Source organism: Dendrobates tinctorius, unplaced genomic scaffold, assembly GCF_039654945.1.
Source record: "Dendrobates tinctorius isolate UK_male_01 unplaced genomic scaffold, ASM3965494v1 ptg000296l, whole genome shotgun sequence".
NCBI lineage: Eukaryota > Metazoa > Chordata > Amphibia > Anura > Dendrobatidae > Dendrobates > Dendrobates tinctorius.
Window position 1 is genome coordinate 5,844,957 of NW_027361963.1, and position 26,740 is coordinate 5,871,696.

Consider the following 26,740-nt stretch of genomic DNA (forward strand, 5'->3'; position numbering starts at 1 on the left):
TTCTGGGTGATGAGCGGAGAGATGACTGCTGGGACATTATACAGGATGGCACTGGAGGATTCTGGGTGATGAGCGGAGAGATGACTGCTGGGACATTATACAGGACGGCACTGGAGGATTCTGGGTGATGAGCGGAGAGGTGACTGCTGGGACATTATACAGGACGGCACTGGAGGATTCTGGGTGATGAGCGGAGAGGTGACTGCTGGGACATTATACAGGACGGCACTGGAGGATTCTGGGTGATGAGCGGAGAGGTGACTGCTGGGACATTATACAGGACGGCACTGGAGGATTCTGGGTGATGAGCGGAGAGGTGACTGCTGGGACATTATACAGGACGGCACTGGAGGATTCTGGGTGATGAGCGGAGAGGTGACTGCTGGGACATTATACAGGACGGCACTGGAGGATTCTGGGTGATGAGCGGAGAGGTGACTGCTGGGACATTATACAGGACGGCACTGGAGGATTCTGGGTGATGAGCGGAGAGGAGACTGCTGGGACATTATACAGGACAGCACTGGAGGATACTGGGTGATGAGCGGAGAGGTGACTGCTGGGACATTATACAGGACGGCACTGGAGGATTCTGGGTGATGAGCGGAGAGGTGACTGCTGGGACATTATACAGGACGGCTCTGGAGGATTCTGGGTGATGAGAGGAGAGGTGACTGCTGGGACATTATACAGGACGGCACTGGAGGATTCTGGGAGATGAGAGGTGACTGCTGGGACATTATACAGGACGGCACTGGAGGATTCTGGGTGATGAGCGGAGAGGTGACTGCTGGGACATTATACAGGACGGTACTGGAGGATTCTGGGTGATGAGCGGAGAGGTGACTGCTGGGACATTATACAGGAGGGCACTGGAGGATTCTGGGTGATGAGTGGAGAGGTGACTGCTGGGACATTATACAGCACTGGAGGATTCTGGGTGATGAGCGGAGAGGAGACTGCTGGGACATTATACAGGAGGGCACTGGAGGATTCTGGGTGATGAGCGGAGAGGAGACTGCTGGGACATTATACAGGAGGGCTCTGGAGGATTCTGGGTGATGAGCGGAGAGGTGACTGCTGGGACATTATACAGGACGGCACTGGAGGATTCTGGGTGATGAGTGGAGAGGTGACTGCTGGGACATTATACAGGGCGGCACTGGAGGATTCTGGGTGATGAGCGGAGAGGTGACTGCTGGGACATTATACAGGACGGCACTGGAGGATTCTGGGTGATGAGCGGAGAGGTGACTGCTGGGACATTATACAGGACGGCACTGGAGGATTCTGGGTGATGAGCGGAGAGGTGACTGCTGGGACATTATACAGGACGGCACTGGAGGATTCTGGGTGATGAGCGGAGAGGTGACTGCTGGGACATTATACAGGACGGCACTGGAGGATTCTGGGTGATGAGCGGAGAGGTGACTGCTGGGACATTATACAGGACGGCACTGGAGGATTCTGGGTGATGAGCGGAGAGGTGACTGCTGGGACATTATACAGGACGGCACTGGAGGATTCTGGGTGATGAGCGGAGAGGAGACTGTTGGGACATTATACAGGACGGCACTGGAGGATTCTGGGTGATGAGCGGAGAGGTGACTGCTGGGACATTATACAGGACGGCACTGGAGGATTCTGGGTGATGAGCGGAGAGGTGACTGCTGGGACATTATACAGGACGGCACTGGAGGATTCTGGGTGATGAGCGGAGAGGTGACTGCTGGGACATTATACAGGACGGCACTGGAGGATTCTGGGTGATGAGCGGAGAGGTGACTGCTGGGACATTATACAGGACGGCACTGGAGGATTCTGGGTGATGAGCGGAGAGGTGACTGCTGGGACATTATACAGGACGGCACTGGAGGATTCTGGGTGATGAGCGGAGAGGTGACTGCTGGGACATTATACAGGAAGGCTCTGGAGGATTCTGGGTGATGAGCAGAGAGGAGACTGCTGGGACATTATACAGGACTGGAGGATTCTGGGTGATGAGCGGAGAGATGACTGCTGGGACATTATACAGGAGGGCACTGGAGGATTCTGGGTGATGAGCGGAGAGGTGACTGCTGGGACATTATACAGGACGGCACTGGAGGATTCTGGGTGATGAGAGGAGAGGTGACTGCTGGGACATTATACAGGACGGCTCTGGAGGATTCTGGGTGATGAGAGGAGAGATGACTGCTGGGACATTATACAGGAGGGCACTGGAGGATTCTGGGTGATGAGCGGAGAGGTGACTGCTGGGACATTATACAGGACGGCTCTGGAGGATTCTGGGTGATGAGAGGAGAGGTGACTGCTGGGACATTATACAGGACGGCACTGGAGGATTCTGTGTGATGAGCGGAGAGGTGACTGCTGGGACATTATACAGGACTGGAGGATTCTGGGTGATGAGCGGAGAGATGACTGCTGGGACATTATACAGGAGGGCACTGGAGGATTCTGGGTGATGAGCGGAGAGGTGACTGCTGGGACATTATACAGGACTGGAGGATTCTGGGTGATGAGCGGAGAGGTGACTGCTGGGACATTATACAGGACGGCACTGGAGGATTCTGGGTGATGAGCGGAGAGGTGACTGCTGGGACATTATACAGGACGGCACTGGAGGATTCTGGGTGATGAGCGGAGAGGAGACTGCTGGGACATTATACAGGATGGCACTGGAGGATTCTGGGTGATGAGCGGAGAGGTGACTGCTGGGACATTATACAGGACGGCACTGGAGGATTCTGGGTGATGAGAGGAGAGGTGACTGCTGGGACATTATACAGGACTGGAGGATTCTGGGTGATGAGCGGAGAGATGACTGCTGGGACATTATACAGGACGGCACTGGAGGATTCTGGGTGATGAGCGGAGAGGAGACTGCTGGGACATTATACAGGACAGCACTGGAGGATTCTGGGTGATGAGCGGAGAGGTGACTGCTGGGACATTATACAGGACGGCACTGGAGGATTCTGGGTGATGAGAGGAGAGGTGACTGCTGGGACATTATACAGGACGGCACTGGAGGATTCTGGGTGATGAGCGGAGAGGTGACTGCTGGGACATTATACAGGATGGCACTGGAGGATTCTGGGTGATGAGCGGAGAGGTGACTGCTGGGACATTATACAGGACAGCACTGGAGGATTCTGGGTGATGAGCGGAGAGGTGACTGCTGGGACATTATACAGGACGGCTCTGGAGGATTCTGGGTGATGAGAGGAGAGGTGACTGCTGGGACATTATACAGGACGGCACTGGAGGATTCTGGGTGATGAGCGGAGAGGTGACTGCTGGGACATTATACAGGACAGCACTGGAGGATTCTGGGTGATGAGCGGAGAGGTGACTGCTGGGACATTATACAGGACAGCACTGGAGGATTCTGGGTGATGAGCGGAGAGGTGACTGCTGGGACATTATACAGGAGAGCACTGGAGGATTCTGGGTGATGAGCGGAGAGGTGACTGCTGGGACATTATACAGGACGGCACTGGAGGATTCTGGGTGATGAGCGGAGAGGTGACTGCTGGGACATTATACAGGACGGCTCTGGAGGATTCTGGGTGATGAGAGGAGAGGTGACTGCTGGGACATTATACAGGACGGCACTGGAGGATTCTGGGTGATGAGCGGAGAGATGACTGCTGGGACATTATACAGGACTGGAGGATTCTGGGTGATGAGCAGAGAGGTGACTGCTGGGACATTATACAGGACTGGAGGATTCTGGGTGATGAGCGGAGAGGAGACTGCTGGGACATTATACAGGACTGGAGGATTCTGGGTGATGAGAGGAGAGGTGACTGCTGGGACATTATACAGGAGGGCACTGGAGGATTCTGGGTGATGAGCGGAGAGGTGACTGCTGGGACATTATACAGGACGGCACTGGAGGATTCTGGGTGATGAGCGGAGAGGAGACTGCTGGGACATTATACAGGACGGCTCTGGAGGATTCTGTGTCATGAGCGGAGAGGAGACTGCTGGGACATTATACAGGACTGGAGGATTCTGGGTGATGAGAGGAGAGGTGACTGCTGGGACATTATACAGGAGGGCACTGGAGGATTCTGGGTGATGAGCGGGGAGGTGACTGCTGGGACATTATACAGGACTGGAGGATTCTGGGTGATGAGCGGAGAGGTGACTGCTGGGACATTATACAGGACGGCACTGGAGGATTCTGGGTGATGAGCGGGGAGGTGACTGCTGGGACATTATACAGGACTGGAGGATTCTGGGTGATGAGCGGAGAGGTGACTGCTGGGACATTATACAGGACGGCACTGGAGGATTCTGGGTGATGAGAGGAGACTGCTGGGACATTATACAGGACGGCACTGGAGGATTCTGGGAGAAGAGCGGAGAGGTGACTGCTGGGACATTATACAGGACGGCACTGGAGGATTCTGGGTGATGAGCGGAGAGGTGACTGCTGGGACATTATACAGGAGGGCACTGGAGGATTCTGGGTGATGAGAGGAGACTGCTGGGACATTATACAGGACGGCACTGGAGGATTCTGGGTGATGAGCGGAGAGGTTACATTATACATTATACATTATACATTATACATTATCATGGGACATTATACAGGACGGCACTGGAGGATTCTGGGTGATGAGCGGAGAGGTGACTGCTGGGACATTATACAGGACGGCACTGGAGGATTCTGGGTGATGAGCGGAGAGGTGACTGCTGGGACATTATACAGGACGGCACTGGAGGATTCTGGGTGATGAGCGGAGAGGAGACTGCTGGGACATTATACAGGACGGCACTGGAGGATTCTGGGAGAAGAGCGGAGAGGTGACTGCTGGGACATTATACAGGACGGCACTGGAGGATTCTGGGTGATGAGAGGAGACTGCTGGGACATTATACAGGACGGCACTGGAGGATTCTGGGAGAAGAGCGGAGAGGTGACTGCTGGGACATTATACAGGACGGCTCTGGAGGATTCTGGGTGATGAGAGGAGAGTTGACTGCTGGGACATTATACAGGACGGCACTGGAGGATTCTGGGTGATGAGCGGAGAGGTGACTGCTGGGACATTATACAGGACGGCACTGGAGGATTCTGGGTGATGAGCGGAGAGGAGACTGCTGGGACATTATACAGGACGGCACTGGAGGATTCTGGGTGATGAGCGGAGAGGTGACTGCTGGGACATTATACAGGACGGCACTGGAGGATTCTGGGTGATGAGAGGAGAGGTGACTGCTGGGACATTATACAGGACGGCACTGGAGGATTCTGGGTGATGAGCGGAGAGGTGACTGCTGGGACATTATACAGGACGGCACTGGAGGATTCTGGGTGATGAGCGGAGAGGTGACTGCTGGGACATTATACAGGACGGCACTGGAGGATTCTGGGTGATGAGCGGAGAGGTGACTGCTGGGACATTATACAGGACGGCACTGGAGGATTCTGGGTGATGAGGGGAGAGGTGACTGCTGGGACATTATACAGGACTGGAGGATTCTGGGTGATGAGCGGAGAGATGACTGCTGGGACATTATACAGGACTGGAGGATTCTGGGTGATGAGCAGAGAGGTGACTGCTGGGACATTATACAGGACTGGAGGATTCTGGGTGATGAGCGGAGAGGAGACTGCTGGGACATTATACAGGACTGGAGGATTCTGGGTGATGAGAGGAGAGGTGACTGCTGGGACATTATACAGGAGGGCACTGGAGGATTCTGGGTGATGAGCGGAGAGGTGACTGCTGGGACATTATACAGGACGGCACTGGAGGATTCTGGGTGATGAGCGGAGAGGAGACTGCTGGGACATTATACAGGACGGCTCTGGAGGATTCTGTGTCATGAGCGGAGAGGAGACTGCTGGGACATTATACAGGACTGGAGGATTCTGGGTGATGAGAGGAGAGGTGACTGCTGGGACATTATACAGGACTGGAGGATTCTGGGTGATGAGAGGAGAGGTGACTGCTGGGACATTATACAGGAGGGCACTGGAGGATTCTGGGTGATGAGCGGGGAGGTGACTGCTGGGACATTATACAGGACTGGAGGATTCTGGGTGATGAGCGGAGAGGTGACTGCTGGGACATTATACAGGACGGCACTGGAGGATTCTGGGTGATGAGCGGGGAGGTGACTGCTGGGACATTATACAGGACTGGAGGATTCTGGGTGATGAGCGGAGAGGTGACTGCTGGGACATTATACAGGACGGCACTGGAGGATTCTGGGTGATGAGAGGAGACTGCTGGGACATTATACAGGACGGCACTGGAGGATTCTGGGAGAAGAGCGGAGAGGTGACTGCTGGGACATTATACAGGACGGCACTGGAGGATTCTGGGTGATGAGAGGAGACTGCTGGGACATTATACAGGACGGCACTGGAGGATTCTGGGTGATGAGCGGAGAGGTGACTGCTGGGACATTATACAGGACGGCACTGGAGGATTCTGGGTGATGAGCGGAGAGGTGACTGCTGGGACATTATACAGGACGGCACTGAAGGATTCTGGGTGATGAGCGGAGAGGAGACTGCTGGGACATTATACAGGACGGCACTGGAGGATTCTGGGAGAAGAGCGGAGAGGTGACTGCTGGGACATTATACAGGACGGCACTGGAGGATTCTGGGTGATGAGAGGAGACTGCTGGGACATTATACAGGACGGCACTGGAGGATTCTGGGAGAAGAGCGGAGAGGTGACTGCTGGGACATTATACAGGACGGCTCTGGAGGATTCTGGGTGATGAGAGGAGAGTTGACTGCTGGGACATTATACAGGACGGCACTGGAGGATTCTGGGTGATGAGCGGAGAGGTGACTGCTGGGACATTATACAGGACGGCACTGGAGGATTCTGGGTGATGAGCGGAGAGGAGACTGCTGGGACATTATACAGGACGGCACTGGAGGATTCTGGGTGATGAGCGGAGAGGTGACTGCTGGGACATTATACAGGACGGCACTGGAGGATTCTGGGTGATGAGAGGAGAGGTGACTGCTGGGACATTATACAGGACGGCACTGGAGGATTCTGGGTGATGAGCGGAGAGGTGACTGCTGGGACATTATACAGGACGGCACTGGAGGATTCTGGGTGATGAGCGGAGAGGTGACTGCTGGGACATTATACAGGACGGCACTGGAGGATTCTGGGTGATGAGCGGAGAGGTGACTGCTGGGACATTATACAGGACGGCACTGGAGGATTCTGGGTGATGAGGGGAGAGGTGACTGCTGGGACATTATACAGGACTGGAGGATTCTGGGTGATGAGCGGAGAGGAGACTGCTGGGACATTATACAGGAGGGCACTGGAGGATTCTGGGTGATGAGCGGAGAGGTGACTGCTGGGACATTATACAGGAGGGCACTGGAGGATTCTGGGTGATGAGCGGAGAGGTGACTGCTGGGACATTATACAGGACGGCACTGGAGGATTCTGGGTGATGAGCGGGGAGGTGACTGCTGGGACATTATACAGGACTGGAGGATTCTGGGTGATGAGCGGAGAGGTGACTGCTGGGACATTATACAGGACGGCACTGGAGGATTCTGGGAGAAGAGCGGAGAGGTGACTGCTGGGACATTATACAGGACGGCACTGGAGGATTCTGGGTGATGAGCGGAGAGGTGACTGCTGGGACATTATACAGGACGACACTGGAGGATTCTGGGAGAAGAGCGGAGAGGTGACTGCTGGGACATTATACAGGACGGCACTGGAGGATTCTGGGTGATGAGTGGAGAGGTGACTGCTGGGACATTATACAGGAGGGCACTGGAGGATTCTGGGTGATGAGCGGAGAGGTGACTGCTGGGACATTATACAGGAGGGCACTGGAGGATTCTGGATGATGAGCGGAGAGGTGACTGCTGGGACATTATACAGGAGGGCACTGGAGGATTCTGGGTGATGAGCGGAGAGGTGACTGCTGGGACATTATACAGGACGGTACTGGAGTATTCTGGATGATGAGCGGAGAGGTGACTGCTGGGACATTATACAGGACGGCACTGGAGGATTCTGGATGATGAGCGGAGAGGTGACTGCTGGGACATTATACAGGAGGGCACTGGAGGATTCTGGGTGATGAGCGGAGAGGTGACTGCTGGGACATTATACAGGACGGCACTGGAGGATTCTGGATGATGAGCGGAGAGGTGACTGCTGGGACATTATACAGGAGGGCACTGGAGGATTCTGGGTGATGAGCGGAGAGGTGACTGCTGGGACATTATACAGGAGGGCACTGGAGTATTCTGGATGATGAGCGGAGAGGTGACTGCTGGGACATTATACAGGACAGCACTGGAGGATTCTGGATGATGAGCGGAGAGGTGACTGCTGGGACATTATACAGGAGGGCACTGGAGGATTCTGGGTGATGAGCGGAGAGGTGACTGCTGGGACATTATACAGGACGGCACTGGAGGATTCTGGGTGATGAGCGGAGAGGTGACTGCTGGGACATTATACAGGACGGCACTGGAGGATTCTGGATGATGAGCGGAGAGGTGACTGCTGGGACATTATACAGGAAGGCACTGGAGGATTCTGGATGATGAGCGGAGACGTGACTGCTGGGACATTATACAGGACTGGAGGATTCTGGGTGATGAGCGGAGAGGTGACTGCTGGGACATTATACAGGACGGCACTGGAGGATTCTGGGTGATGAGCGGAGAGGTGACTGCTGGGACATTATACAGGACGGCACTGGAGGATTCTGGGTGATGAGCGGAGAGGTGACTGCTGGGACATTATACAGGACTGGAGGATTCTGGGTGATGAGCGGAGAGGTGACTGCTGGGACATTATACAGGACTGGAGGATTCTGGGTGATGAGCGGAGAGGTGACTGCTGGGACATTATACAGGACGGCACTGGAGGATTCTGGGTGATGAGCGGAGAGGTGACTGCTGGGACATTATACAGGACGGCACTGGAGGATTCTGGGTGATGAGCGGAGAGGTGACTGCTGGGACATTATACAGGACGGCACTGGAGGATTCTGGGTGATGAGCGGAGAGGTGACTGCTGGGACATTATACAGGACGGCACTGGAGGATTCTGGGTGATGAGCGGAGAGGTGACTGCTGGGACATTATACAGGACGGCACTGGAGGATTCTGGGTGATGAGCGGAGAGGTGACTGCTGGGACATTATACAGGACGGCACTGGAGGATTCTGGGTGATGAGCGGAGAGGTGACTGCTGGGACATTATACAGGACGGCACTGGAGGATTCTGGGTGATGAGCGGAGAGGTGACTGCTGGGACATTATACAGGACGGCACTGGAGGATTCTGGGTGATGAGCGGAGAGATGACTGCTGGGACATTATACAGGACGGCACTGGAGGATTCTGGGTGATGAGCGGAGAGGTGACTGCTGGGACATTATACAGGACGGCACTGGAGGATTCTGGGTGATGAGCGGAGAGATGACTGCTGGGACATTATACAGGACGGCACTGGAGGATTCTGGGTGATGAGCGGAGAGATGACTGCTGGGACATTATACAGGACGGCACTGGAGGATTCTGGGTGATGAGCGGAGAGATGACTGCTGGGACATTATACAGGACGGCACTGGAGGATTCTGGGTGATGAGCGGAGAGGTGACTGCTGGGACATTATACAGGACGGCACTGGAGGATTCTGGGTGATGAGCGGAGAGGTGACTGCTGGGACATTATACAGGACGGCACTGGAGGATTCTGGGTGATGAGCGGAGAGGTGACTGCTGGGACATTATACAGGACGGCACTGGAGGATTCTGGGTGATGAGCGGAGAGGTGACTGCTGGGACATTATACAGGACGGCACTGGAGGATTCTGGGTGATGAGCGGAGAGGTGACTGCTGGGACATTATACAGGACGGCACTGGAGGATTCTGGGTGATGAGCGGAGAGGTGACTGCTGGGACATTATACAGGACGGCACTGGAGGATTCTGGGTGATGAGCGGAGAGGAGACTGCTGGGACATTATACAGGACAGCACTGGAGGATACTGGGTGATGAGCGGAGAGGTGACTGCTGGGACATTATACAGGACGGCTCTGGAGGATTCTGGGTGATGAGAGGAGAGGTGACTGCTGGGACATTATACAGGACGGCACTGGAGGATTCTGGGAGATGAGAGGTGACTGCTGGGACATTATACAGGACGGCACTGGAGGATTCTGGGTGATGAGCGGAGAGGTGACTGCTGGGACATTATACAGGACGGTACTGGAGGATTCTGGGTGATGAGCGGAGAGGTGACTGCTGGGACATTATACAGGAGGGCACTGGAGGATTCTGGGTGATGAGTGGAGAGGTGACTGCTGGGACATTATACAGCACTGGAGGATTCTGGGTGATGAGCGGAGAGGTGACTGCTGGGACATTATACAGGAGGGCACTGGAGGATTCTGGGTGATGAGCGGAGAGGAGACTGCTGGGACATTATACAGGACGGTACTGGAGGATTCTGGGTGATGAGCGGAGAGGTGACTGCTGGGACATTATACAGGAGGGCACTGGAGGATTCTGGGTGATGAGTGGAGAGGTGACTGCTGGGACATTATACAGGACGGTACTGGAGGATTCTGGGTGATGAGCGGAGAGGTGACTGCTGGGACATTATACAGGAGGGCACTGGAGGATTCTGGGTGATGAGTGGAGAGGTGACTGCTGGGACATTATACAGCACTGGAGGATTCTGGGTGATGAGCGGAGAGGTGACTGCTGGGACATTATACAGGAGGGCTCTGGAGGATTCTGGGTGATGAGCGGAGAGGTGACTGCTGGGACATTATACAGGACGGCACTGGAGGATTCTGGGTGATGAGTGGAGAGGTGACTGCTGGGACATTATACAGGGCGGCACTGGAGGATTCTGGGTGATGAGCGGAGAGGTGACTGCTGGGACATTATACAGGACGGCACTGGAGGATTCTGGGTGATGAGCGGAGAGGTGACTGCTGGGACATTATACAGGACGGCACTGGAGGATTCTGAGTGATGAGCGGAGAGGTGACTGCTGGGACATTATACAGGACGGCACTGGAGGATTCTGGGTGATGAGCGGAGAGGTGACTGCTGGGACATTATACAGGACGGCACTGGAGGATTCTGGGTGATGAGCGGAGAGGTGACTTCTGGGACATTATACAGGATGGCACTGGAGGATTCTGGGTGATGAGCGGAGAGGTGACTGCTGGGACATTATACAGGACGGTACTGGAGGATTCTGGGTGATGAGCGGAGAGGTGACTGCTGGGACATTATACAGGACGGCACTGGAGGATTCTGGGTGATGAGCGGAGAGGTGACTGCTGGGACATTATACAGGACGGCACTGGAGGATTCTGGGTGATGAGCGGAGAGGTGACTGCTGGGACATTATACAGGACGGCACTGGAGGATTCTGGGTGATGAGCGGAGAGGTGACTGCTGGGACATTATACAGGACGGCACTGGAGGATTCTGGGTGATGAGCGGAGAGGTGACTGCTGGGACATTATACAGGACGGCACTGGAGGATTCTGGGTGATGAGCGGAGAGGTGACTTCTGGGACATTATACAGGATGGCACTGGAGGATTCTGGGTGATGAGCGGAGAGGTGACTGCTGGGACATTATACAGGACGGTACTGGAGGATTCTGGGTGATGAGCGGAGAGGAGACTGTTGGGACATTATACAGGACGGCACTGGAGGATTCTGGGTGATGAGCGGAGAGGTGACTGCTGGGACATTATACAGGACGGCACTGGAGGATTCTGGGTGATGAGCGGAGAGGTGACTGCTGGGACATTATACAGGATGGCACTGGAGGATTCTGGGTGATGAGCGGAGAGGTGACTGCTGGGACATTATACAGGACGGCACTGGAGGATTCTGGGTGATGAGCGGAGAGGTGACTGCTGGGACATTATACAGGACGGCACTGGAGGATTCTGGGTGATGAGCGGAGAGGTGACTGCTGGGACATTATACAGGACGGCACTGGAGGATTCTGGGTGATGAGCGGAGAGGTGACTGCTGGGACATTATACAGGACGGCTCTGGAGGATTCTGGGTGATGAGCGGAGAGGAGACTGCTGGGACATTATACAGGACTGGAGGATTCTGGGTGATGAGCGGAGAGATGACTGCTGGGACATTATACAGGAGGGCACTGGAGGATTCTGGGTAATGAGCGGAGAGGTGACTGCTGGGACATTATACAGGACGGCACTGGAGGATTCTGGGTGATGAGAGGAGAGGTGACTGCTGGGACATTATACAGGACGGCTCTGGAGGATTCTGGGTGATGAGAGGAGAGATGACTGCTGGGACATTATACAGGAGGGCACTGGAGGATTCTGGGTGATGAGCGGAGAGGTGACTGCTGGGACATTATACAGGACGGCTCTGGAGGATTCTGGGTGATGAGAGGAGAGGTGACTGCTGGGACATTATACAGGACGGCACTGGAGGATTCTGTGTGATGAGCGGAGAGGTGACTGCTGGGACATTATACAGGACTGGAGGATTCTGGGTGATGAGCGGAGAGATGACTGCTGGGACATTACACAGGAGGGCACTGGAGGATTCTGGGTGATGAGCGGAGAGGTGACTGCTGGGACATTATACAGGACTGGAGGATTCTGGGTGATGAGCGGAGAGGTGACTGCTGGGACATTATACAGGACGGCACTGGAGGATTCTGGGTGATGAGCGGAGAGGTGACTGCTGGGACATTATACAGGACGGCACTGGAGGATTCTGGGTGATGAGCGGAGAGGAGACTGCTGGGACATTATACAGGACGGCACTGGAGGATTCTGGGTGATGAGCGGAGAGGTGACTGCTGGGACATTATACAGGACGGCACTGGAGGATTCTGGGTGATGAGAGGAGAGGTGACTGCTGGGACATTATACAGGACTGGAGGATTCTGGGTGATGAGCGGAGAGATGACTGCTGGGACATTATACAGGACGGCACTGGAGGATTCTGGGTGATGAGCGGAGAGGAGACTGCTGGGACATTATACAGGACAGCACTGGAGGATTCTGGGTGATGAGCGGAGAGGTGACTGCTGGGACATTATACAGGACGGCTCTGGAGGATTCTGGGTGATGAGAGGAGAGGTGACTGCTGGGACATTATACAGGACGGCACTGGAGGATTCTGGGTGATGAGCGGAGAGGTGACTGCTGGGACATTATACAGGATGGCACTGGAGGATTCTGGGTGATGAGCGGAGAGGTGACTGCTGGGACATTATACAGGACAGCACTGGAGGATTCTGGGTGATGAGCGGAGAGGTGACTGCTGGGACATTATACAGGACGGCTCTGGAGGATTCTGGGTGATGAGAGGAGAGGTGACTGCTGGGACATTATACAGGACGGCACTGGAGGATTCTGGGTGATGAGCTGAGAGGAGACTGCTGGGACATTATACAGGACAGCACTGGAGGATTCTGGGTGATGAGCGGAGAGGTGACTGCTGGGACATTATACAGGACGGCACTGGAGGATTCTGGGTGATGAGCGGAGAGGTGACTGCTGGGACATTATACAGGACAGCACTGGAGGATTCTGGGTGATGAGCGGAGAGGTGACTGCTGGGACATTATACAGGACAGCACTGGAGGATTCTGGGTGATGAGCGGAGAGGTGACTGCTGGGACATTATACAGGAGAGCACTGGAGGATTCTGGGTGATGAGCGGAGAGGTGACTGCTGGGACATTATACAGGACGGCACTGGAGGATTCTGGGTGATGAGCGGAGAGGTGACTGCTGGGACATTATACAGGACGGCTCTGGAGGATTCTGGGTGATGAGAGGAGAGGTGACTGCTGGGACATTATACAGGACTGGAGGATTCTGGGTGATGAGCGGAGAGATGACTGCTGGGACATTATACAGGACTGGAGGATTCTGGGTGATGAGCAGAGAGGTGACTGCTGGGACATTATACAGGACTGGAGGATTCTGGGTGATGAGCGGAGAGGTGACTGCTGGGACATTATACAGGAGGGCACTGGAGGATTCTGGGTGATGAGCGGAGAGGTGACTGCTGGGACATTATACAGGACGGCACTGGAGGATTCTGGGTGATGAGCGGAGAGGAGACTGCTGGGACATTATACAGGACGGCTCTGGAGGATTCTGTGTCATGAGCGGAGAGGAGACTGCTGGGACATTATACAGGACTGGAGGATTCTGGGTGATGAGAGGAGAGGTGACTGCTGGGACATTATACAGGAGGGCACTGGAGGATTCTGGGTGATGAGCGGAGAGGTGACTGCTGGGACATTATACAGGACGGCACTGGAGGATTCTGGGTGATGAGCGGAGAGGAGACTGCTGGGACATTATACAGGACGGCTCTGGAGGATTCTGTGTCATGAGCGGAGAGGAGACTGCTGGGACATTATACAGGACTGGAGGATTCTGGGTGATGAGAGGAGAGGTGACTGCTGGGACATTATACAGGAGGGCACTGGAGGATTCTGGGTGATGAGCGGGGAGGTGACTGCTGGGACATTATACAGGACTGGAGGATTCTGGGTGATGAGCGGAGAGGTGACTGCTGGGACATTATACAGGACGGCACTGGAGGATTCTGGGTGATGAGCGGGGAGGTGACTGCTGGGACATTATACAGGACTGGAGGATTCTGGGTGATGAGCGGAGAGGTGACTGCTGGGACATTATACAGGACGGCACTGGAGGATTCTGGGTGATGAGAGGAGACTGCTGGGACATTATACAGGACGGCACTGGAGGATTCTGGGAGAAGAGCGGAGAGGTGACTGCTGGGACATTATACAGGACGGCACTGGAGGATTCTGGGTGATGAGCGGAGAGGTGACTGCTGGGACATTATACAGGAGGGCACTGGAGGATTCTGGGTGATGAGAGGAGACTGCTGGGACATTATACAGGACGGCACTGGAGGATTCTGGGTGATGAGCGGAGAGGTGACTGCTGGGACATTATACAGGACGGCACTGGAGGATTCTGGGTGATGAGCGGAGAGGTGACTGCTGGGACATTATACAGGACGGCACTGGAGGATTCTGGGTGATGAGCGGAGAGGTGACTGCTGGGACATTATACAGGACGGCACTGGAGGATTCTGGGTGATGAGCGGAGAGGAGACTGCTGGGACATTATACAGGACGGCACTGGAGGATTCTGGGAGAAGAGCGGAGAGGTGACTGCTGGGACATTATACAGGACGGCACTGGAGGATTCTGGGTGATGAGAGGAGACTGCTGGGACATTATACAGGACGGCACTGGAGGATTCTGGGAGAAGAGCGGAGAGGTGACTGCTGGGACATTATACAGGACGGCTCTGGAGGATTCTGGGTGATGAGAGGAGAGGTGACTGCTGGGACATTATACAGGACGGCACTGGAGGATTCTGGGTGATGAGCGGAGAGGTGACTGCTGGGACATTATACAGGACGGCACTGGAGGATTCTGGGTGATGAGCGGAGAGGAGACTGCTGGGACATTATACAGGACGGCACTGGAGGATTCTGGGTGATGAGCGGAGAGGTGACTGCTGGGACATTATACAGGACGGCACTGGAGGATTCTGGGTGATGAGAGGAGAGGTGACTGCTGGGACATTATACAGGACGGCACTGGAGGATTCTGGGTGATGAGCGGAGAGGTGACTGCTGGGACATTATACAGGACAGCACTGGAGGATTCTGGGTGATGAGCGGAGAGGTGACTGCTGGGACATTATACAGGACGGCACTGGAGGATTCTGGGTGATGAGCGGAGAGGTGACTGCTGGGACATTATACAGGACGGCACTGGAGGATTCTGGGTGATGAGGGGAGAGGTGACTGCTGGGACATTATACAGGACTGGAGGATTCTGGGTGATGAGCGGAGAGGAGACTGCTGGGACATTATACAGGAGGGCACTGGAGGATTCTGGGTGATGAGCGGAGAGGTGACTGCTGGGACATTATACAGGAGGGCACTGGAGGATTCTGGGTGATGAGCGGAGAGGTGACTGCTGGGACATTATACAGGACGGCACTGGAGGATTCTGGGTGATGAGCGGGGAGGTGACTGCTGGGACATTATACAGGACTGGAGGATTCTGGGTGATGAGCGGAGAGGTGACTGCTGGGACATTATACAGGACGGCACTGGAGGATTCTGGGAGAAGAGCGGAGAGGTGACTGCTGGGACATTATACAGGACGGCACTGGAGGATTCTGGGTGATGAGCGGAGAGGTGACTGCTGGGACATTATACAGGACGGCACTGGAGGATTCTGGGAGAAGAGCGGAGAGGTGACTGCTGGGACATTATACAGGACGGCACTGGAGGATTCTGGGTGATGAGTGGAGAGGTGACTGCTGGGACATTATACAGGAGGGCACTGGAGGATTCTGGGTGATGAGCGGAGAGGTGACTGCTGGGACATTTTACAGGAGGGCACTGGAGGATTCTGGATGATGAGCGGAGAGGTGACTGCTGGGACATTATACAGGAGGGCACTGGAGGATTCTGGATGATGAGCGGAGAGGTGACTGCTGGGACATTATACAGGACGGTACTGGAGTATTCTGGATGATGAGCGGGGAGGTGACTGCTGGGACATTATACAGGAGGGCACTGGAGGATTCTGGATGATGAGCGGAGAGGTGACTGCTGGGACATTATACAGGAGGGCACTGGAGGATTCTGGGTGATGAGAGGAGAGGTGACTGCTGGGATATTATACAGGATGGCACTGGAGGATTCTGGGTGATGAGCGGAGAGGTGACTGCTGGGACATTATACAGGACGGCACTGGAGGATTCTGGATGATGAGCGGAGAGGTGACTGCTGGGACATTATACAGGAGGGCACTGGAGGATTCTGGGTGATGAGCGGAGAGGTGACTGCTGGGACATTATACAGGACGGCACTGGAGGATTCTGGGTGATGAGCGGAGAGGTGACTGCTGGGACATTATACAGGACGGCACTGGAGGATTCTGGATGATGAGCGGAGAGGTGACTGCTGGGACATTATACAGGAAGGCACTGGAAGATTCTGGATGATGAGCGGAGACGTGACTGCTGGGACATTATACAGGACGGCACTGGAGGATTCTGGGTGATGAGCGGAGAGGAGACTGCTGGGACATTATACAGGACGGCACTGGAGGATTCTGGGTGATGAGCGGAGAGGTGACTGCTGGGACATTATACAGGGCGGCACTGGAGGATTCTGGGTGATGAGAGGAGAGGTGACTGCTGGGACATTATACAGGAGGGCACTGGAGGATTCGGGGTGATGAGAGGAGACTGCTGGGACATTATACAGGACGGCACTGGAGGATTCTGGGTGATGAGCGGAGAGGTGACTGCTGGGACATTATACAGGACGGCACTGGAGGATTCTGGGAGAAGAGCGGAGAGGTGACTGCTGGGACATTATACAGGACGGCACTGGAGGATTCTGGGAGAAGAGCAGAGAGGTGACTGCTGGGACATTATACAGGACGGCACTGGAGGATTCTGGGTGATGAGAGGAGAGGTGACTGCTGGGACATTATACAGGACAGCACTGGAGGATTCTGAGTGATGAGCGGAGAGGTGACTGCTGGGACATTATACAGGAGGGCACTGGAGGATTCTGGGAGAAGAGCAGAGAGGTGACTGCTGGGACATTATACAGGACAGCACTGGAGGATTCTGGGTGATGAGAGGAGAGGTGACTGCTGGGACATTATACAGGACAGCACTGGAGGATTCTGAGTGATGAGCGGAGAGGTGACTGCTGGGACATTATACAGGAGGGCACTGGAGGATTCTGGGTGATGAGCGGAGAGGTGACTGCTGGGACATTATACAGGAGGGCACTGGAGGATTCTGGGTGATGAGAGGAGAGGTGACTGCTGGGACATTATACAGGACGGCACTGGAGGATTCTGAGTGATGAGCGGAGAGGTGACTGCTGGGACATTATACAGGAGGGCACTGGAGGATTCTGGGTGATGAGAGGAGACTGCTGGGACATTATACAGGACGGCACTGGAGGATTCTGGGTGATGAGCGGAGAGGTGACTGCTGGGACATTATACAGGACGGCACTGGAGGATTCTGGGTGATGAGTGGAGAGGTGACTGCTGGGACATTATACAGGACGGCACTGGAGGATTCTGGGTGATGAGCGGAGAGGTGACTGCTGGGACATTATACAGGAGGGCACTGGAGGATTCTGGGTGGTGAGAGGAGACTGCTGGGACATTATACAGGACGGCACTGGAGGATTCTGGGTGATGAGCGGAGAGGTGACTGCTGGGACATTATACAGGACGGCACTGGAGGATTCTGGGTGATGAGCGGAGAGGTGACTGCTGGGACATTATACAGGAGGGCACTGGAGGATTCTGGGTGATGAGAGGAGACTGCTGGGACATTATACAGGAGGGCACTGGAGGATTCTGGGTGATGAGCGGAGAGGTGACTGCTGGGACATTATACAGGAGGGCACTGGAGGATTCTGGGTGATGAGCGGAGAGGTGACTGCTGGGACATTATACAGGACGGCACTGGAGGATTCTGGGTGATGAGCGGAGAGGTGACTGCTGGGACATTATACAGGACTGCATTGGAGGATTCTGGGTGATGAGCGGAGAGGTGACTGCTGGGACATTATACAGGACGGCACTGGAGGATTCTGGGAGAAGAGCGGAGAGGTGACTGCTGGGACATTATACAGGATGGCACTGGAGGATTCTGGGTGATGAGCGGAGAGGTGACTGCTGGGACATTATACAGGACTGCACTGGAGGATTCTGGGTGATGAGCGGAAAGGTGACTGCTGGGACATTATACAGGACGGCACTGGAGGATTCTGGGAGAAGAGCGGAGAGGTGACTGCTGGGACATTATACAGGACGGCACTGGAGGATTCTGGGTGATGAGTGGAGAGGTGACTGCTGGGACATTATACAGGACGGCACTGGAGGATTCTGGGTGATGAGTGGAGAGGTGACTGCTGGGACATTATACAGGACGGCACTGGAGGATTCTGGGTGATGAGGGGAGAGGTGACTGCTGGGACATTATACAGGACGGCACTGGAGGATTCTGGGTGATGAGCGGAGAGGAGACTGCTGGGACATTATACAGGACGGCACTGGAGGATTCTGGGTGATGAGGGGAGAGGTGACTGCTGGGACATTATACAGGACGGCACTGGAGGATTCTGGGTGATGAGGGGAGAGGTGACTGCTGGGACATTATACAGGACGGCACTGGAGGATTCTGGGTGATGAGGGGAGAGGTGACTGCTGGGACATTATACAGGACGGCACTGGAGGATTCTGGGTGATGAGCGGAGAGGTGACTGCTGGGACATTATACAGGACAGCACTGGAGGATTCTGGGTGATGAGCGGAGAGGTGACTGCTGGGACATTATACAGGACAGCACTGGAGGATTCTGGGTGATGAGCGGAGAGGTGACTGCTGGGACATTATACAGGAGAGCACTGGAGGATTCTGGGTGATGAGCGGAGAGGTGACTGCTGGGACATTATACAGGACGGCACTGGAGGATTCTGGGTGATGAGCGGAGAGGTGACTGCTGGGACATTATACAGGACGGCTCTGGAGGATTCTGGGTGATGAGAGGAGAGGTGACTGCTGGGACATTATACAGGACTGGAGGATTCTGGGTGATGAGCGGAGAGATGACTGCTGGGACATTATACAGGACTGGAGGATTCTGGGTGATGAGCAGAGAGGTGACTGCTGGGACATTATACAGGACTGGAGGATTCTGGGTGATGAGCGGAGAGGTGACTGCTGGGACATTATACAGGAGGGCACTGGAGGATTCTGGGTGATGAGCGGAGAGGTGACTGCTGGGACATTATACAGGACGGCACTGGAGGATTCTGGGTGATGAGCGGAGAGGAGACTGCTGGGACATTATACAGGACGGCTCTGGAGGATTCTGTGTCATGAGCGGAGAGGAGACTGCTGGGACATTATACAGGACTGGAGGATTCTGGGTGATGAGAGGAGAGGTGACTGCTGGGACATTATACAGGAGGGCACTGGAGGATTCTGGGTGATGAGCGGAGAGGTGACTGCTGGGACATTATACAGGACGGCACTGGAGGATTCTGGGTGATGAGCTGAGAGGAGACTGCTGGGACATTATACAGGACGGCTCTGGAGGATTCTGTGTCATGAGCGGAGAGGAGACTGCTGGGACATTATACAGGACTGGAGGATTCTGGGTGATGAGAGGAGAGGTGACTGCTGGGACATTATACAGGAGGGCACTGGAGGATTCTGGGTGATGAGCGGGGAGGTGACTGCTGGGACATTATACAGGACTGGAGGATTCTGGGTGATGAGCGGAGAGGTGACTGCTGGGACATTATACAGGACGGCACTGGAGGATTCTGGGTGATGAGCGGGGAGGTGACTGCTGGGACATTATACAGGACTGGAGGATTCTGGGTGATGAGCGGAGAGGTGACTGCTGGGACATTATACAGGACGGCACTGGAGGATTCTGGGAGAAGAGCGGAGAGGTGACTGCTGGGACATTATACAGGACGGCACTGGAGGATTCTGGGTGATGAGCGGAGAGGTGACTGCTGGGACATTATACAGGAGGGCACTGGAGGATTCTGGGTGATGAGAGGAGACTGCTGGGACATTATACAGGACGGCACTGGAGGATTCTGGGTGATGAGCGGAGAGGTGACTGCTGGGACATTATACAGGACGGCACTGGAGGATTCTGGGTGATGAGCGGAGAGGTGACTGCTGGGACATTATACAGGACGGCACTGGAGGATTCTGGGTGATGAGCGGAGAGGTGACTGCTGGGACATTATACAGGACGGCACTGGAGGATTCTGGGTGATGAGCGGAGAGGAGACTGCTGGGACATTATACAGGACGGCACTGGAGGATTCTGGGAGAAGAGCGGAGAGGTGACTGCTGGGACATTATACAGGACGGCACTGGAGGATTCTGGGTGATGAGAGGAGACTGCTGGGACATTACAGGACGGCACTGGAGGATTCTGGGAGAAGAGCGGAGAGGTGACTGCTGGGACATTATACAGGACGGCTCTGGAGGATTCTGGGTGATGAGAGGAGAGGTGACTGCTGGGACATTATACAGGACGGCACTGGAGGATTCTGGGTGATGAGCGGAGAGGTGACTGCTGGGACATTATACAGGACGGCACTGGAGGATTCTGGGTGATGAGCGGAGAGGAGACTGCTGGGACATTATACAGGACGGCACTGGAGGATTCTGGGTGATGAGCGGAGAGGTGACTGCTGGGACATTATACAGGACGGCACTGGAGGATTCTGGGTGATGAGAGGAGAGGTGACTGCTGGGACATTATACAGGACGGCACTGGAGGATTCTGGGTGATGAGCGGAGAGGTGACTGCTGGGACATTATACAGGACAGCACTGGAGGATTCTGGGTGATGAGCGGAGAGGTGACTGCTGGGACATTATACAGGACGGCACTGGAGGATTCTGGGTGATGAGCGGAGAGGTGACTGCTGGGACATTATACAGGACGGCACTGGAGGATTCTGGGTGATGAGGGGAGAGGTGACTGCTGGGACATTATACAGGACTGGAGGATTCTGGGTGATGAGCGGAGAGGAGACTGCTGGGACATTATACAGGAGGGCACTGGAGGATTCTGGGTGATGAGCGGAGAGGTGACTGCTGGGACATTATACAGGAGGGCACTGGAGGATTCTGGGTGATGAGCGGAGAGGTGACTGCTGGGACATTATACAGGACGGCACTGGAGGATTCTGGGTGATGAGCGGGGAGGTGACTGCTGGGACATTATACAGGACTGGAGGATTCTGGGTGATGAGCGGAGAGGTGACTGCTGGGACATTATACAGGACGGCACTGGAGGATTCTGGGAGAAGAGCGGAGAGGTGACTGCTGGGACATTATACAGGACGGCACTGGAGGATTCTGGGTGATGAGCGGAGAGGTGACTGCTGGGACATTATACAGGACGGCACTGGAGGATTCTGGGAGAAGAGCGGAGAGGTGACTGCTGGGACATTATACAGGACGGCTCTGGAGGATTCTGGGTGATGAGTGGAGAGGTGACTGCTGGGACATTATACAGGAGGGCACTGGAGGATTCTGGGTGATGAGCGGAGAGGTGACTGCTGGGACATTTTACAGGAGGGCACTGGAGGATTCTGGATGATGAGCGGAGAGGTGACTGCTGGGACATTATACAGGAGGGCACTGGAGGATTCTGGGTGATGAGCGGAGAGGTGACTGCTGGGACATTATACAGGACGGTACTGGAGTATTCTGGATGATGAGCGGAGAGGTGACTGCTGGGACATTATACAGGAGGGCACTGGAGGATTCTGGATGATGAGCGGAGAGGTGACTGCTGGGACATTATACAGGAGGGCACTGGAGGATTCTGGGTGATGAGAGGAGAGGTGACTGCTGGGATATTATACAGGATGGCACTGGAGGATTCTGGGTGATGAGCGGAGAGGTGACTGCTGGGACATTATACAGGACGGCACTGGAGGATTCTGGATGATGAGCGGAGAGGTGACTGCTGGGACATTATACAGGAGGGCACTGGAGGATTCTGGGTGATGAGCGGAGAGGTGACTGCTGGGACATTATACAGGACGGCACTGGAGGATTCTGGGTGATGAGCGGAGAGGTGACTGCTGGGACATTATACAGGACGGCACTGGAGGATTCTGGATGATGAGCGGAGAGGTGACTGCTGGGACATTATACAGGACGGCACTGGAGGATTCTGGGTGATGAGCGGAGAGGTGACTGCTGGGACATTATACAGGATGGCACTGGAGGATTCTGGGTGATGAGCGGAGAGGTGACTGCTGGGACATTATACAGGACGGCACTGGAGGATTCTGGATGATGAGCGGAGAGGTGACTGCTGGGACATTATACAGGAGGGCACTGGAGGATTCTGGGTGATGAGCGGAGAGGTGACTGCTGGGACATTATACAGGACGGCACTGGAGGATTCTGGGTGATGAGCGGAGAGGTGACTGCTGGGACATTATACAGGAAGGCACTGGAGGATTCTGGATGATGAGCGGAGACGTGACTGCTGGGACATTATACAGGACGGCACTGGAGGATTCTGGGTGATGAGCGGAGAGGAGACTGCTGGGACATTATACAGGACGGCACTGGAGGATTCTGGGTGATGAGCGGAGAGGTGACTGCTGGGACATTATACAGGGCGGCACTGGAGGATTCTGGGTGATGAGAGGAGAGGTGACTGCTGGGACATTATACAGGAGGGCACTGGAGGATTCGGGGTGATGAGAGGAGACTGCTGGGACATTATACAGGACGGCACTGGAGGATTCTGGGTGATGAGCGGAGAGGTGACTGCTGGGACATTATACAGGACGGCACTGGAGGATTCTGGGAGAAGAGCGGAGAGGTGACTGCTGGGACATTATACAGGACGGCACTGGAGGATTCTGGGAGAAGAGCAGAGAGGTGACTGCTGGGACATTATACAGGACGGCACTGGAGGATTCTGGGTGATGAGAGGAGAGGTGACTGCTGGGACATTATACAGGACAGCACTGGAGGATTCTGAGTGATGAGCGGAGAGGTGACTGCTGGGACATTATACAGGAGGGCACTGGAGGATTCTGGGAGAAGAGCAGAGAGGTGACTGCTGGGACATTATACAGGACAGCACTGGAGGATTCTGGGTGATGAGAGGAGAGGTGACTGCTGGGACATTATACAGGACAGCACTGGAGGATTCTGAGTGATGAGCGGAGAGGTGACTGCTGGGACATTATACAGGAGGGCACTGGAGGATTCTGGGTGATGAGCGGAGAGGTGACTGCTGGGACATTATACAGGAGGGCACTGGAGGATTCTGGGTGATGAGAGGAGAGGTGACTGCTGGGACATTATACAGGACGGCACTGGAGGATTCTGAGTGATGAGCGGAGAGGTGACTGCTGGGACATTATACAGGAGGGCACTGGAGGATTCTGGGTGATGAGAGGAGACTGCTGGGACATTATACAGGACGGCACTGGAGGATTCTGGGTGATGAGCGGAGAGGTGACTGCTGGGACATTATACAGGACGGCACTGGAGGATTCTGGGTGATGAGTGGAGAGGTGACTGCTGGGACATTATACAGGACGGCACTGGAGGATTCTGGGTGATGAGCGGAGAGGTGACTGCTGGGACATTATACAGGAGGGCACTGGAGGATTCTGGGTGGTGAGAGGAGACTGCTGGGACATTATACAGGACGGCACTGGAGGATTCTGGGTGATGAGCGGAGAGGTGACTGCTGGGACATTATACAGGACGGCACTGGAGGATTCTGGGTGATGAGCGGAGAGGTGACTGCTGGGACATTATACAGGAGGGCACTGGAGGATTCTGGGTGATGAGAGGAGACTGCTGGGACATTATACAGGAGGGCACTGGAGGATTCTGGGTGATGAGCGGAGAGGTGACTGCTGGGACATTATACAGGAGGGCACTGGAGGATTCTGGGTGATGAGCGGAGAGGTGACTGCTGGGACATTATACAGGACGGCACTGGAGGATTCTGGGTGATGAGCGGAGAGGTGACTGCTGGGACATTATACAGGACTGCATTGGAGGATTCTGGGTGATGAGCGGAGAGGTGACTGCTGGGACATTATACAGGACGGCACTGGAGGATTCTGGGTGATGAGGGGAGAGGTGACTGCTGGGACATTATACAGGACGGCACTGGAGGATTCTGGGTGATGAGGGGAGAGGTGACTGCTGGGACATTATACAGGACGGCCCTGGAGGATTCTGGGTGATGAGGGGAGAGGTGACTGCTGGGACATTATACAGGACGGCACTGGAGGATTCTGGGTGATGAGCGGAGAGGTGACTGCTGGGACATTATACAGGACGGCACTGGAGGATTCTGGGTGATGAGGGGAGAGGTGACTGCTGGGACATTATACAGGACGGCACTGGAGGATTCTGAGTGATGAGGGGAGAGGTGACTGCTGGGACATTATACAGGACGGCACTGGAGGATTCTGGGTGATGAGGGGAGAGGTGACTGCTGGGACATTATACAGGAGGGCACTGGAGGATTCTGGGTGATGAGGGGAGAGGTGACTGCTGGGACATTATACAGGACGGCACTGGAGGATTCTGGGTGATGAGCGGAGAGGAGACTGCTGGGATATTATACAGGACGGCACTGAAGGATTCTGGGTGATGAGCGGAGAGGAGACTGCTGGGACATTATACAGGACGGCACTGGAGGATTCTGGGTGATGAGGGGAGAGGTGACTGCTGGGACATTATACAGGACGGCACTGGAGGATTCTGGGTGATGAGTGGAGAGGTGACTGCTGGGACATTATACAGGACAGCACTGGAGGATTCTGGGTGATGAGCGGAGAATTGACTGCTGGGACATTATACAGGACGGCACTGAAGGATTCTGGGTGATGAGCGGAGAGGTGACTGCTGGGACATTATACAGGACGGCACTGGAGGATTCTGGGTGATGAGTGGAGAGGTGACTGCTGGGACATTATACAGGACAGCACTGGAGGATTCTGGGTGATGAGCGGAGAAGTGACTGCTGGGACATTATACAGGACAGCACTGAAGGATTCTGGGTGATGAGTGGAGAGGAGACTGCTGGGACATTATACAGGACAGCACTGGAGGATTCTGGGTGATGAGCGGAGAAGTGACTGCTGGGACATTATACAGGACAGCACTGAAGGATTCTGGGTGATGAGTGGAGAGGAGACTGCTGGGACATTATACAGGACAGCACTGGAGGATTCTGGGTGATGAGCGGAGAGGTGACTGCTGGGACATTATACAGGATAGCACTGGAGCATTCTGGGTGATGAGCGGAGAGGTGACTGCTGGGACATTATACAGGACGGCACTGGAGGATTCTGGGTGATGAGTGGAGAGGTGACTGCTGGGACATTATACAGGACGGCACTGGAGGATTCTGGGTGATGAGCGGAGAGGTGACTGCTGGGACATTATACAGGACGGCACTGGAGGATTCTGGGTGATGAGCGGAGAGGAGACTGCTGGGACATTATAGAGGACGGCACTGGAGGATTCTGGGTGATGAGGGGAGAGGTGACTGCTGGGACATTATACAGGAGGACGGCACTGGAGGATTCTGGGTGATGAGTGGAGAGGAGACTGCTGGGACATTATAGAGGACGGCACTGGAGGATTCTGGGTGATGAGGGGAGAGGTGACTGCTGGGACATTATACAGGATGGCACTGGAGGATTCTGGGTGATGAGTGGAGAGGTGACTGCTGGGACATTATACAGGACGGCACTGGAGGATTCTGGGTGATGAGAGGAGAGGTGACTGCTGGGACATTATACAGGACGGCACTGGAGGATTCTGGGTGATGAGCGGAGAGGAGACTGCTGGGACATTATAGAGGACGGCACTGGAGGATTCTGGGTGATGAGGGGAGAGGTGACTGCTGGGACATTATACAGGATGGCACTGGAGGATTCTGGGTGATGAGTGGAGAGGTGACTGCTGGGACATTATACAGGACGGCACTGGAGGATTCTGGGTGATGAGTGGAGAGGTGACTGCTGGGACATTATACAGGACGGCACTGGAGGATTCTGGGTGATGAGCGGAGAGGTGACTGCT

At 54.8% G+C, this 26,740-nt stretch overlaps 1 protein-coding gene across 3 annotated transcripts in view; it reads left to right on the forward strand.

Annotated features, from left to right (window-relative positions):
* The window catches only part of LOC141073067 (uncharacterized), a 184,638-nt gene that overhangs the window by 15,940 nt on the left and 141,958 nt on the right, over nt 1-26,740 (forward strand). Inside the window, exon 1 of one of the 3 annotated variants that reach the window (XM_073560390.1) lies at nt 4,401-4,553. The exons of the other annotated variants lie outside the window; for them this stretch is intronic. Coding sequence (XP_073416491.1) covers nt 4,488-4,553 — 66 coding nt within the window. The 5' untranslated portion in view covers nt 4,401-4,487. Of the gene's footprint in view, nt 1-4,400; nt 4,554-26,740 lie in introns of those variants that run through there. 3 annotated transcript variants of the gene reach the window in all.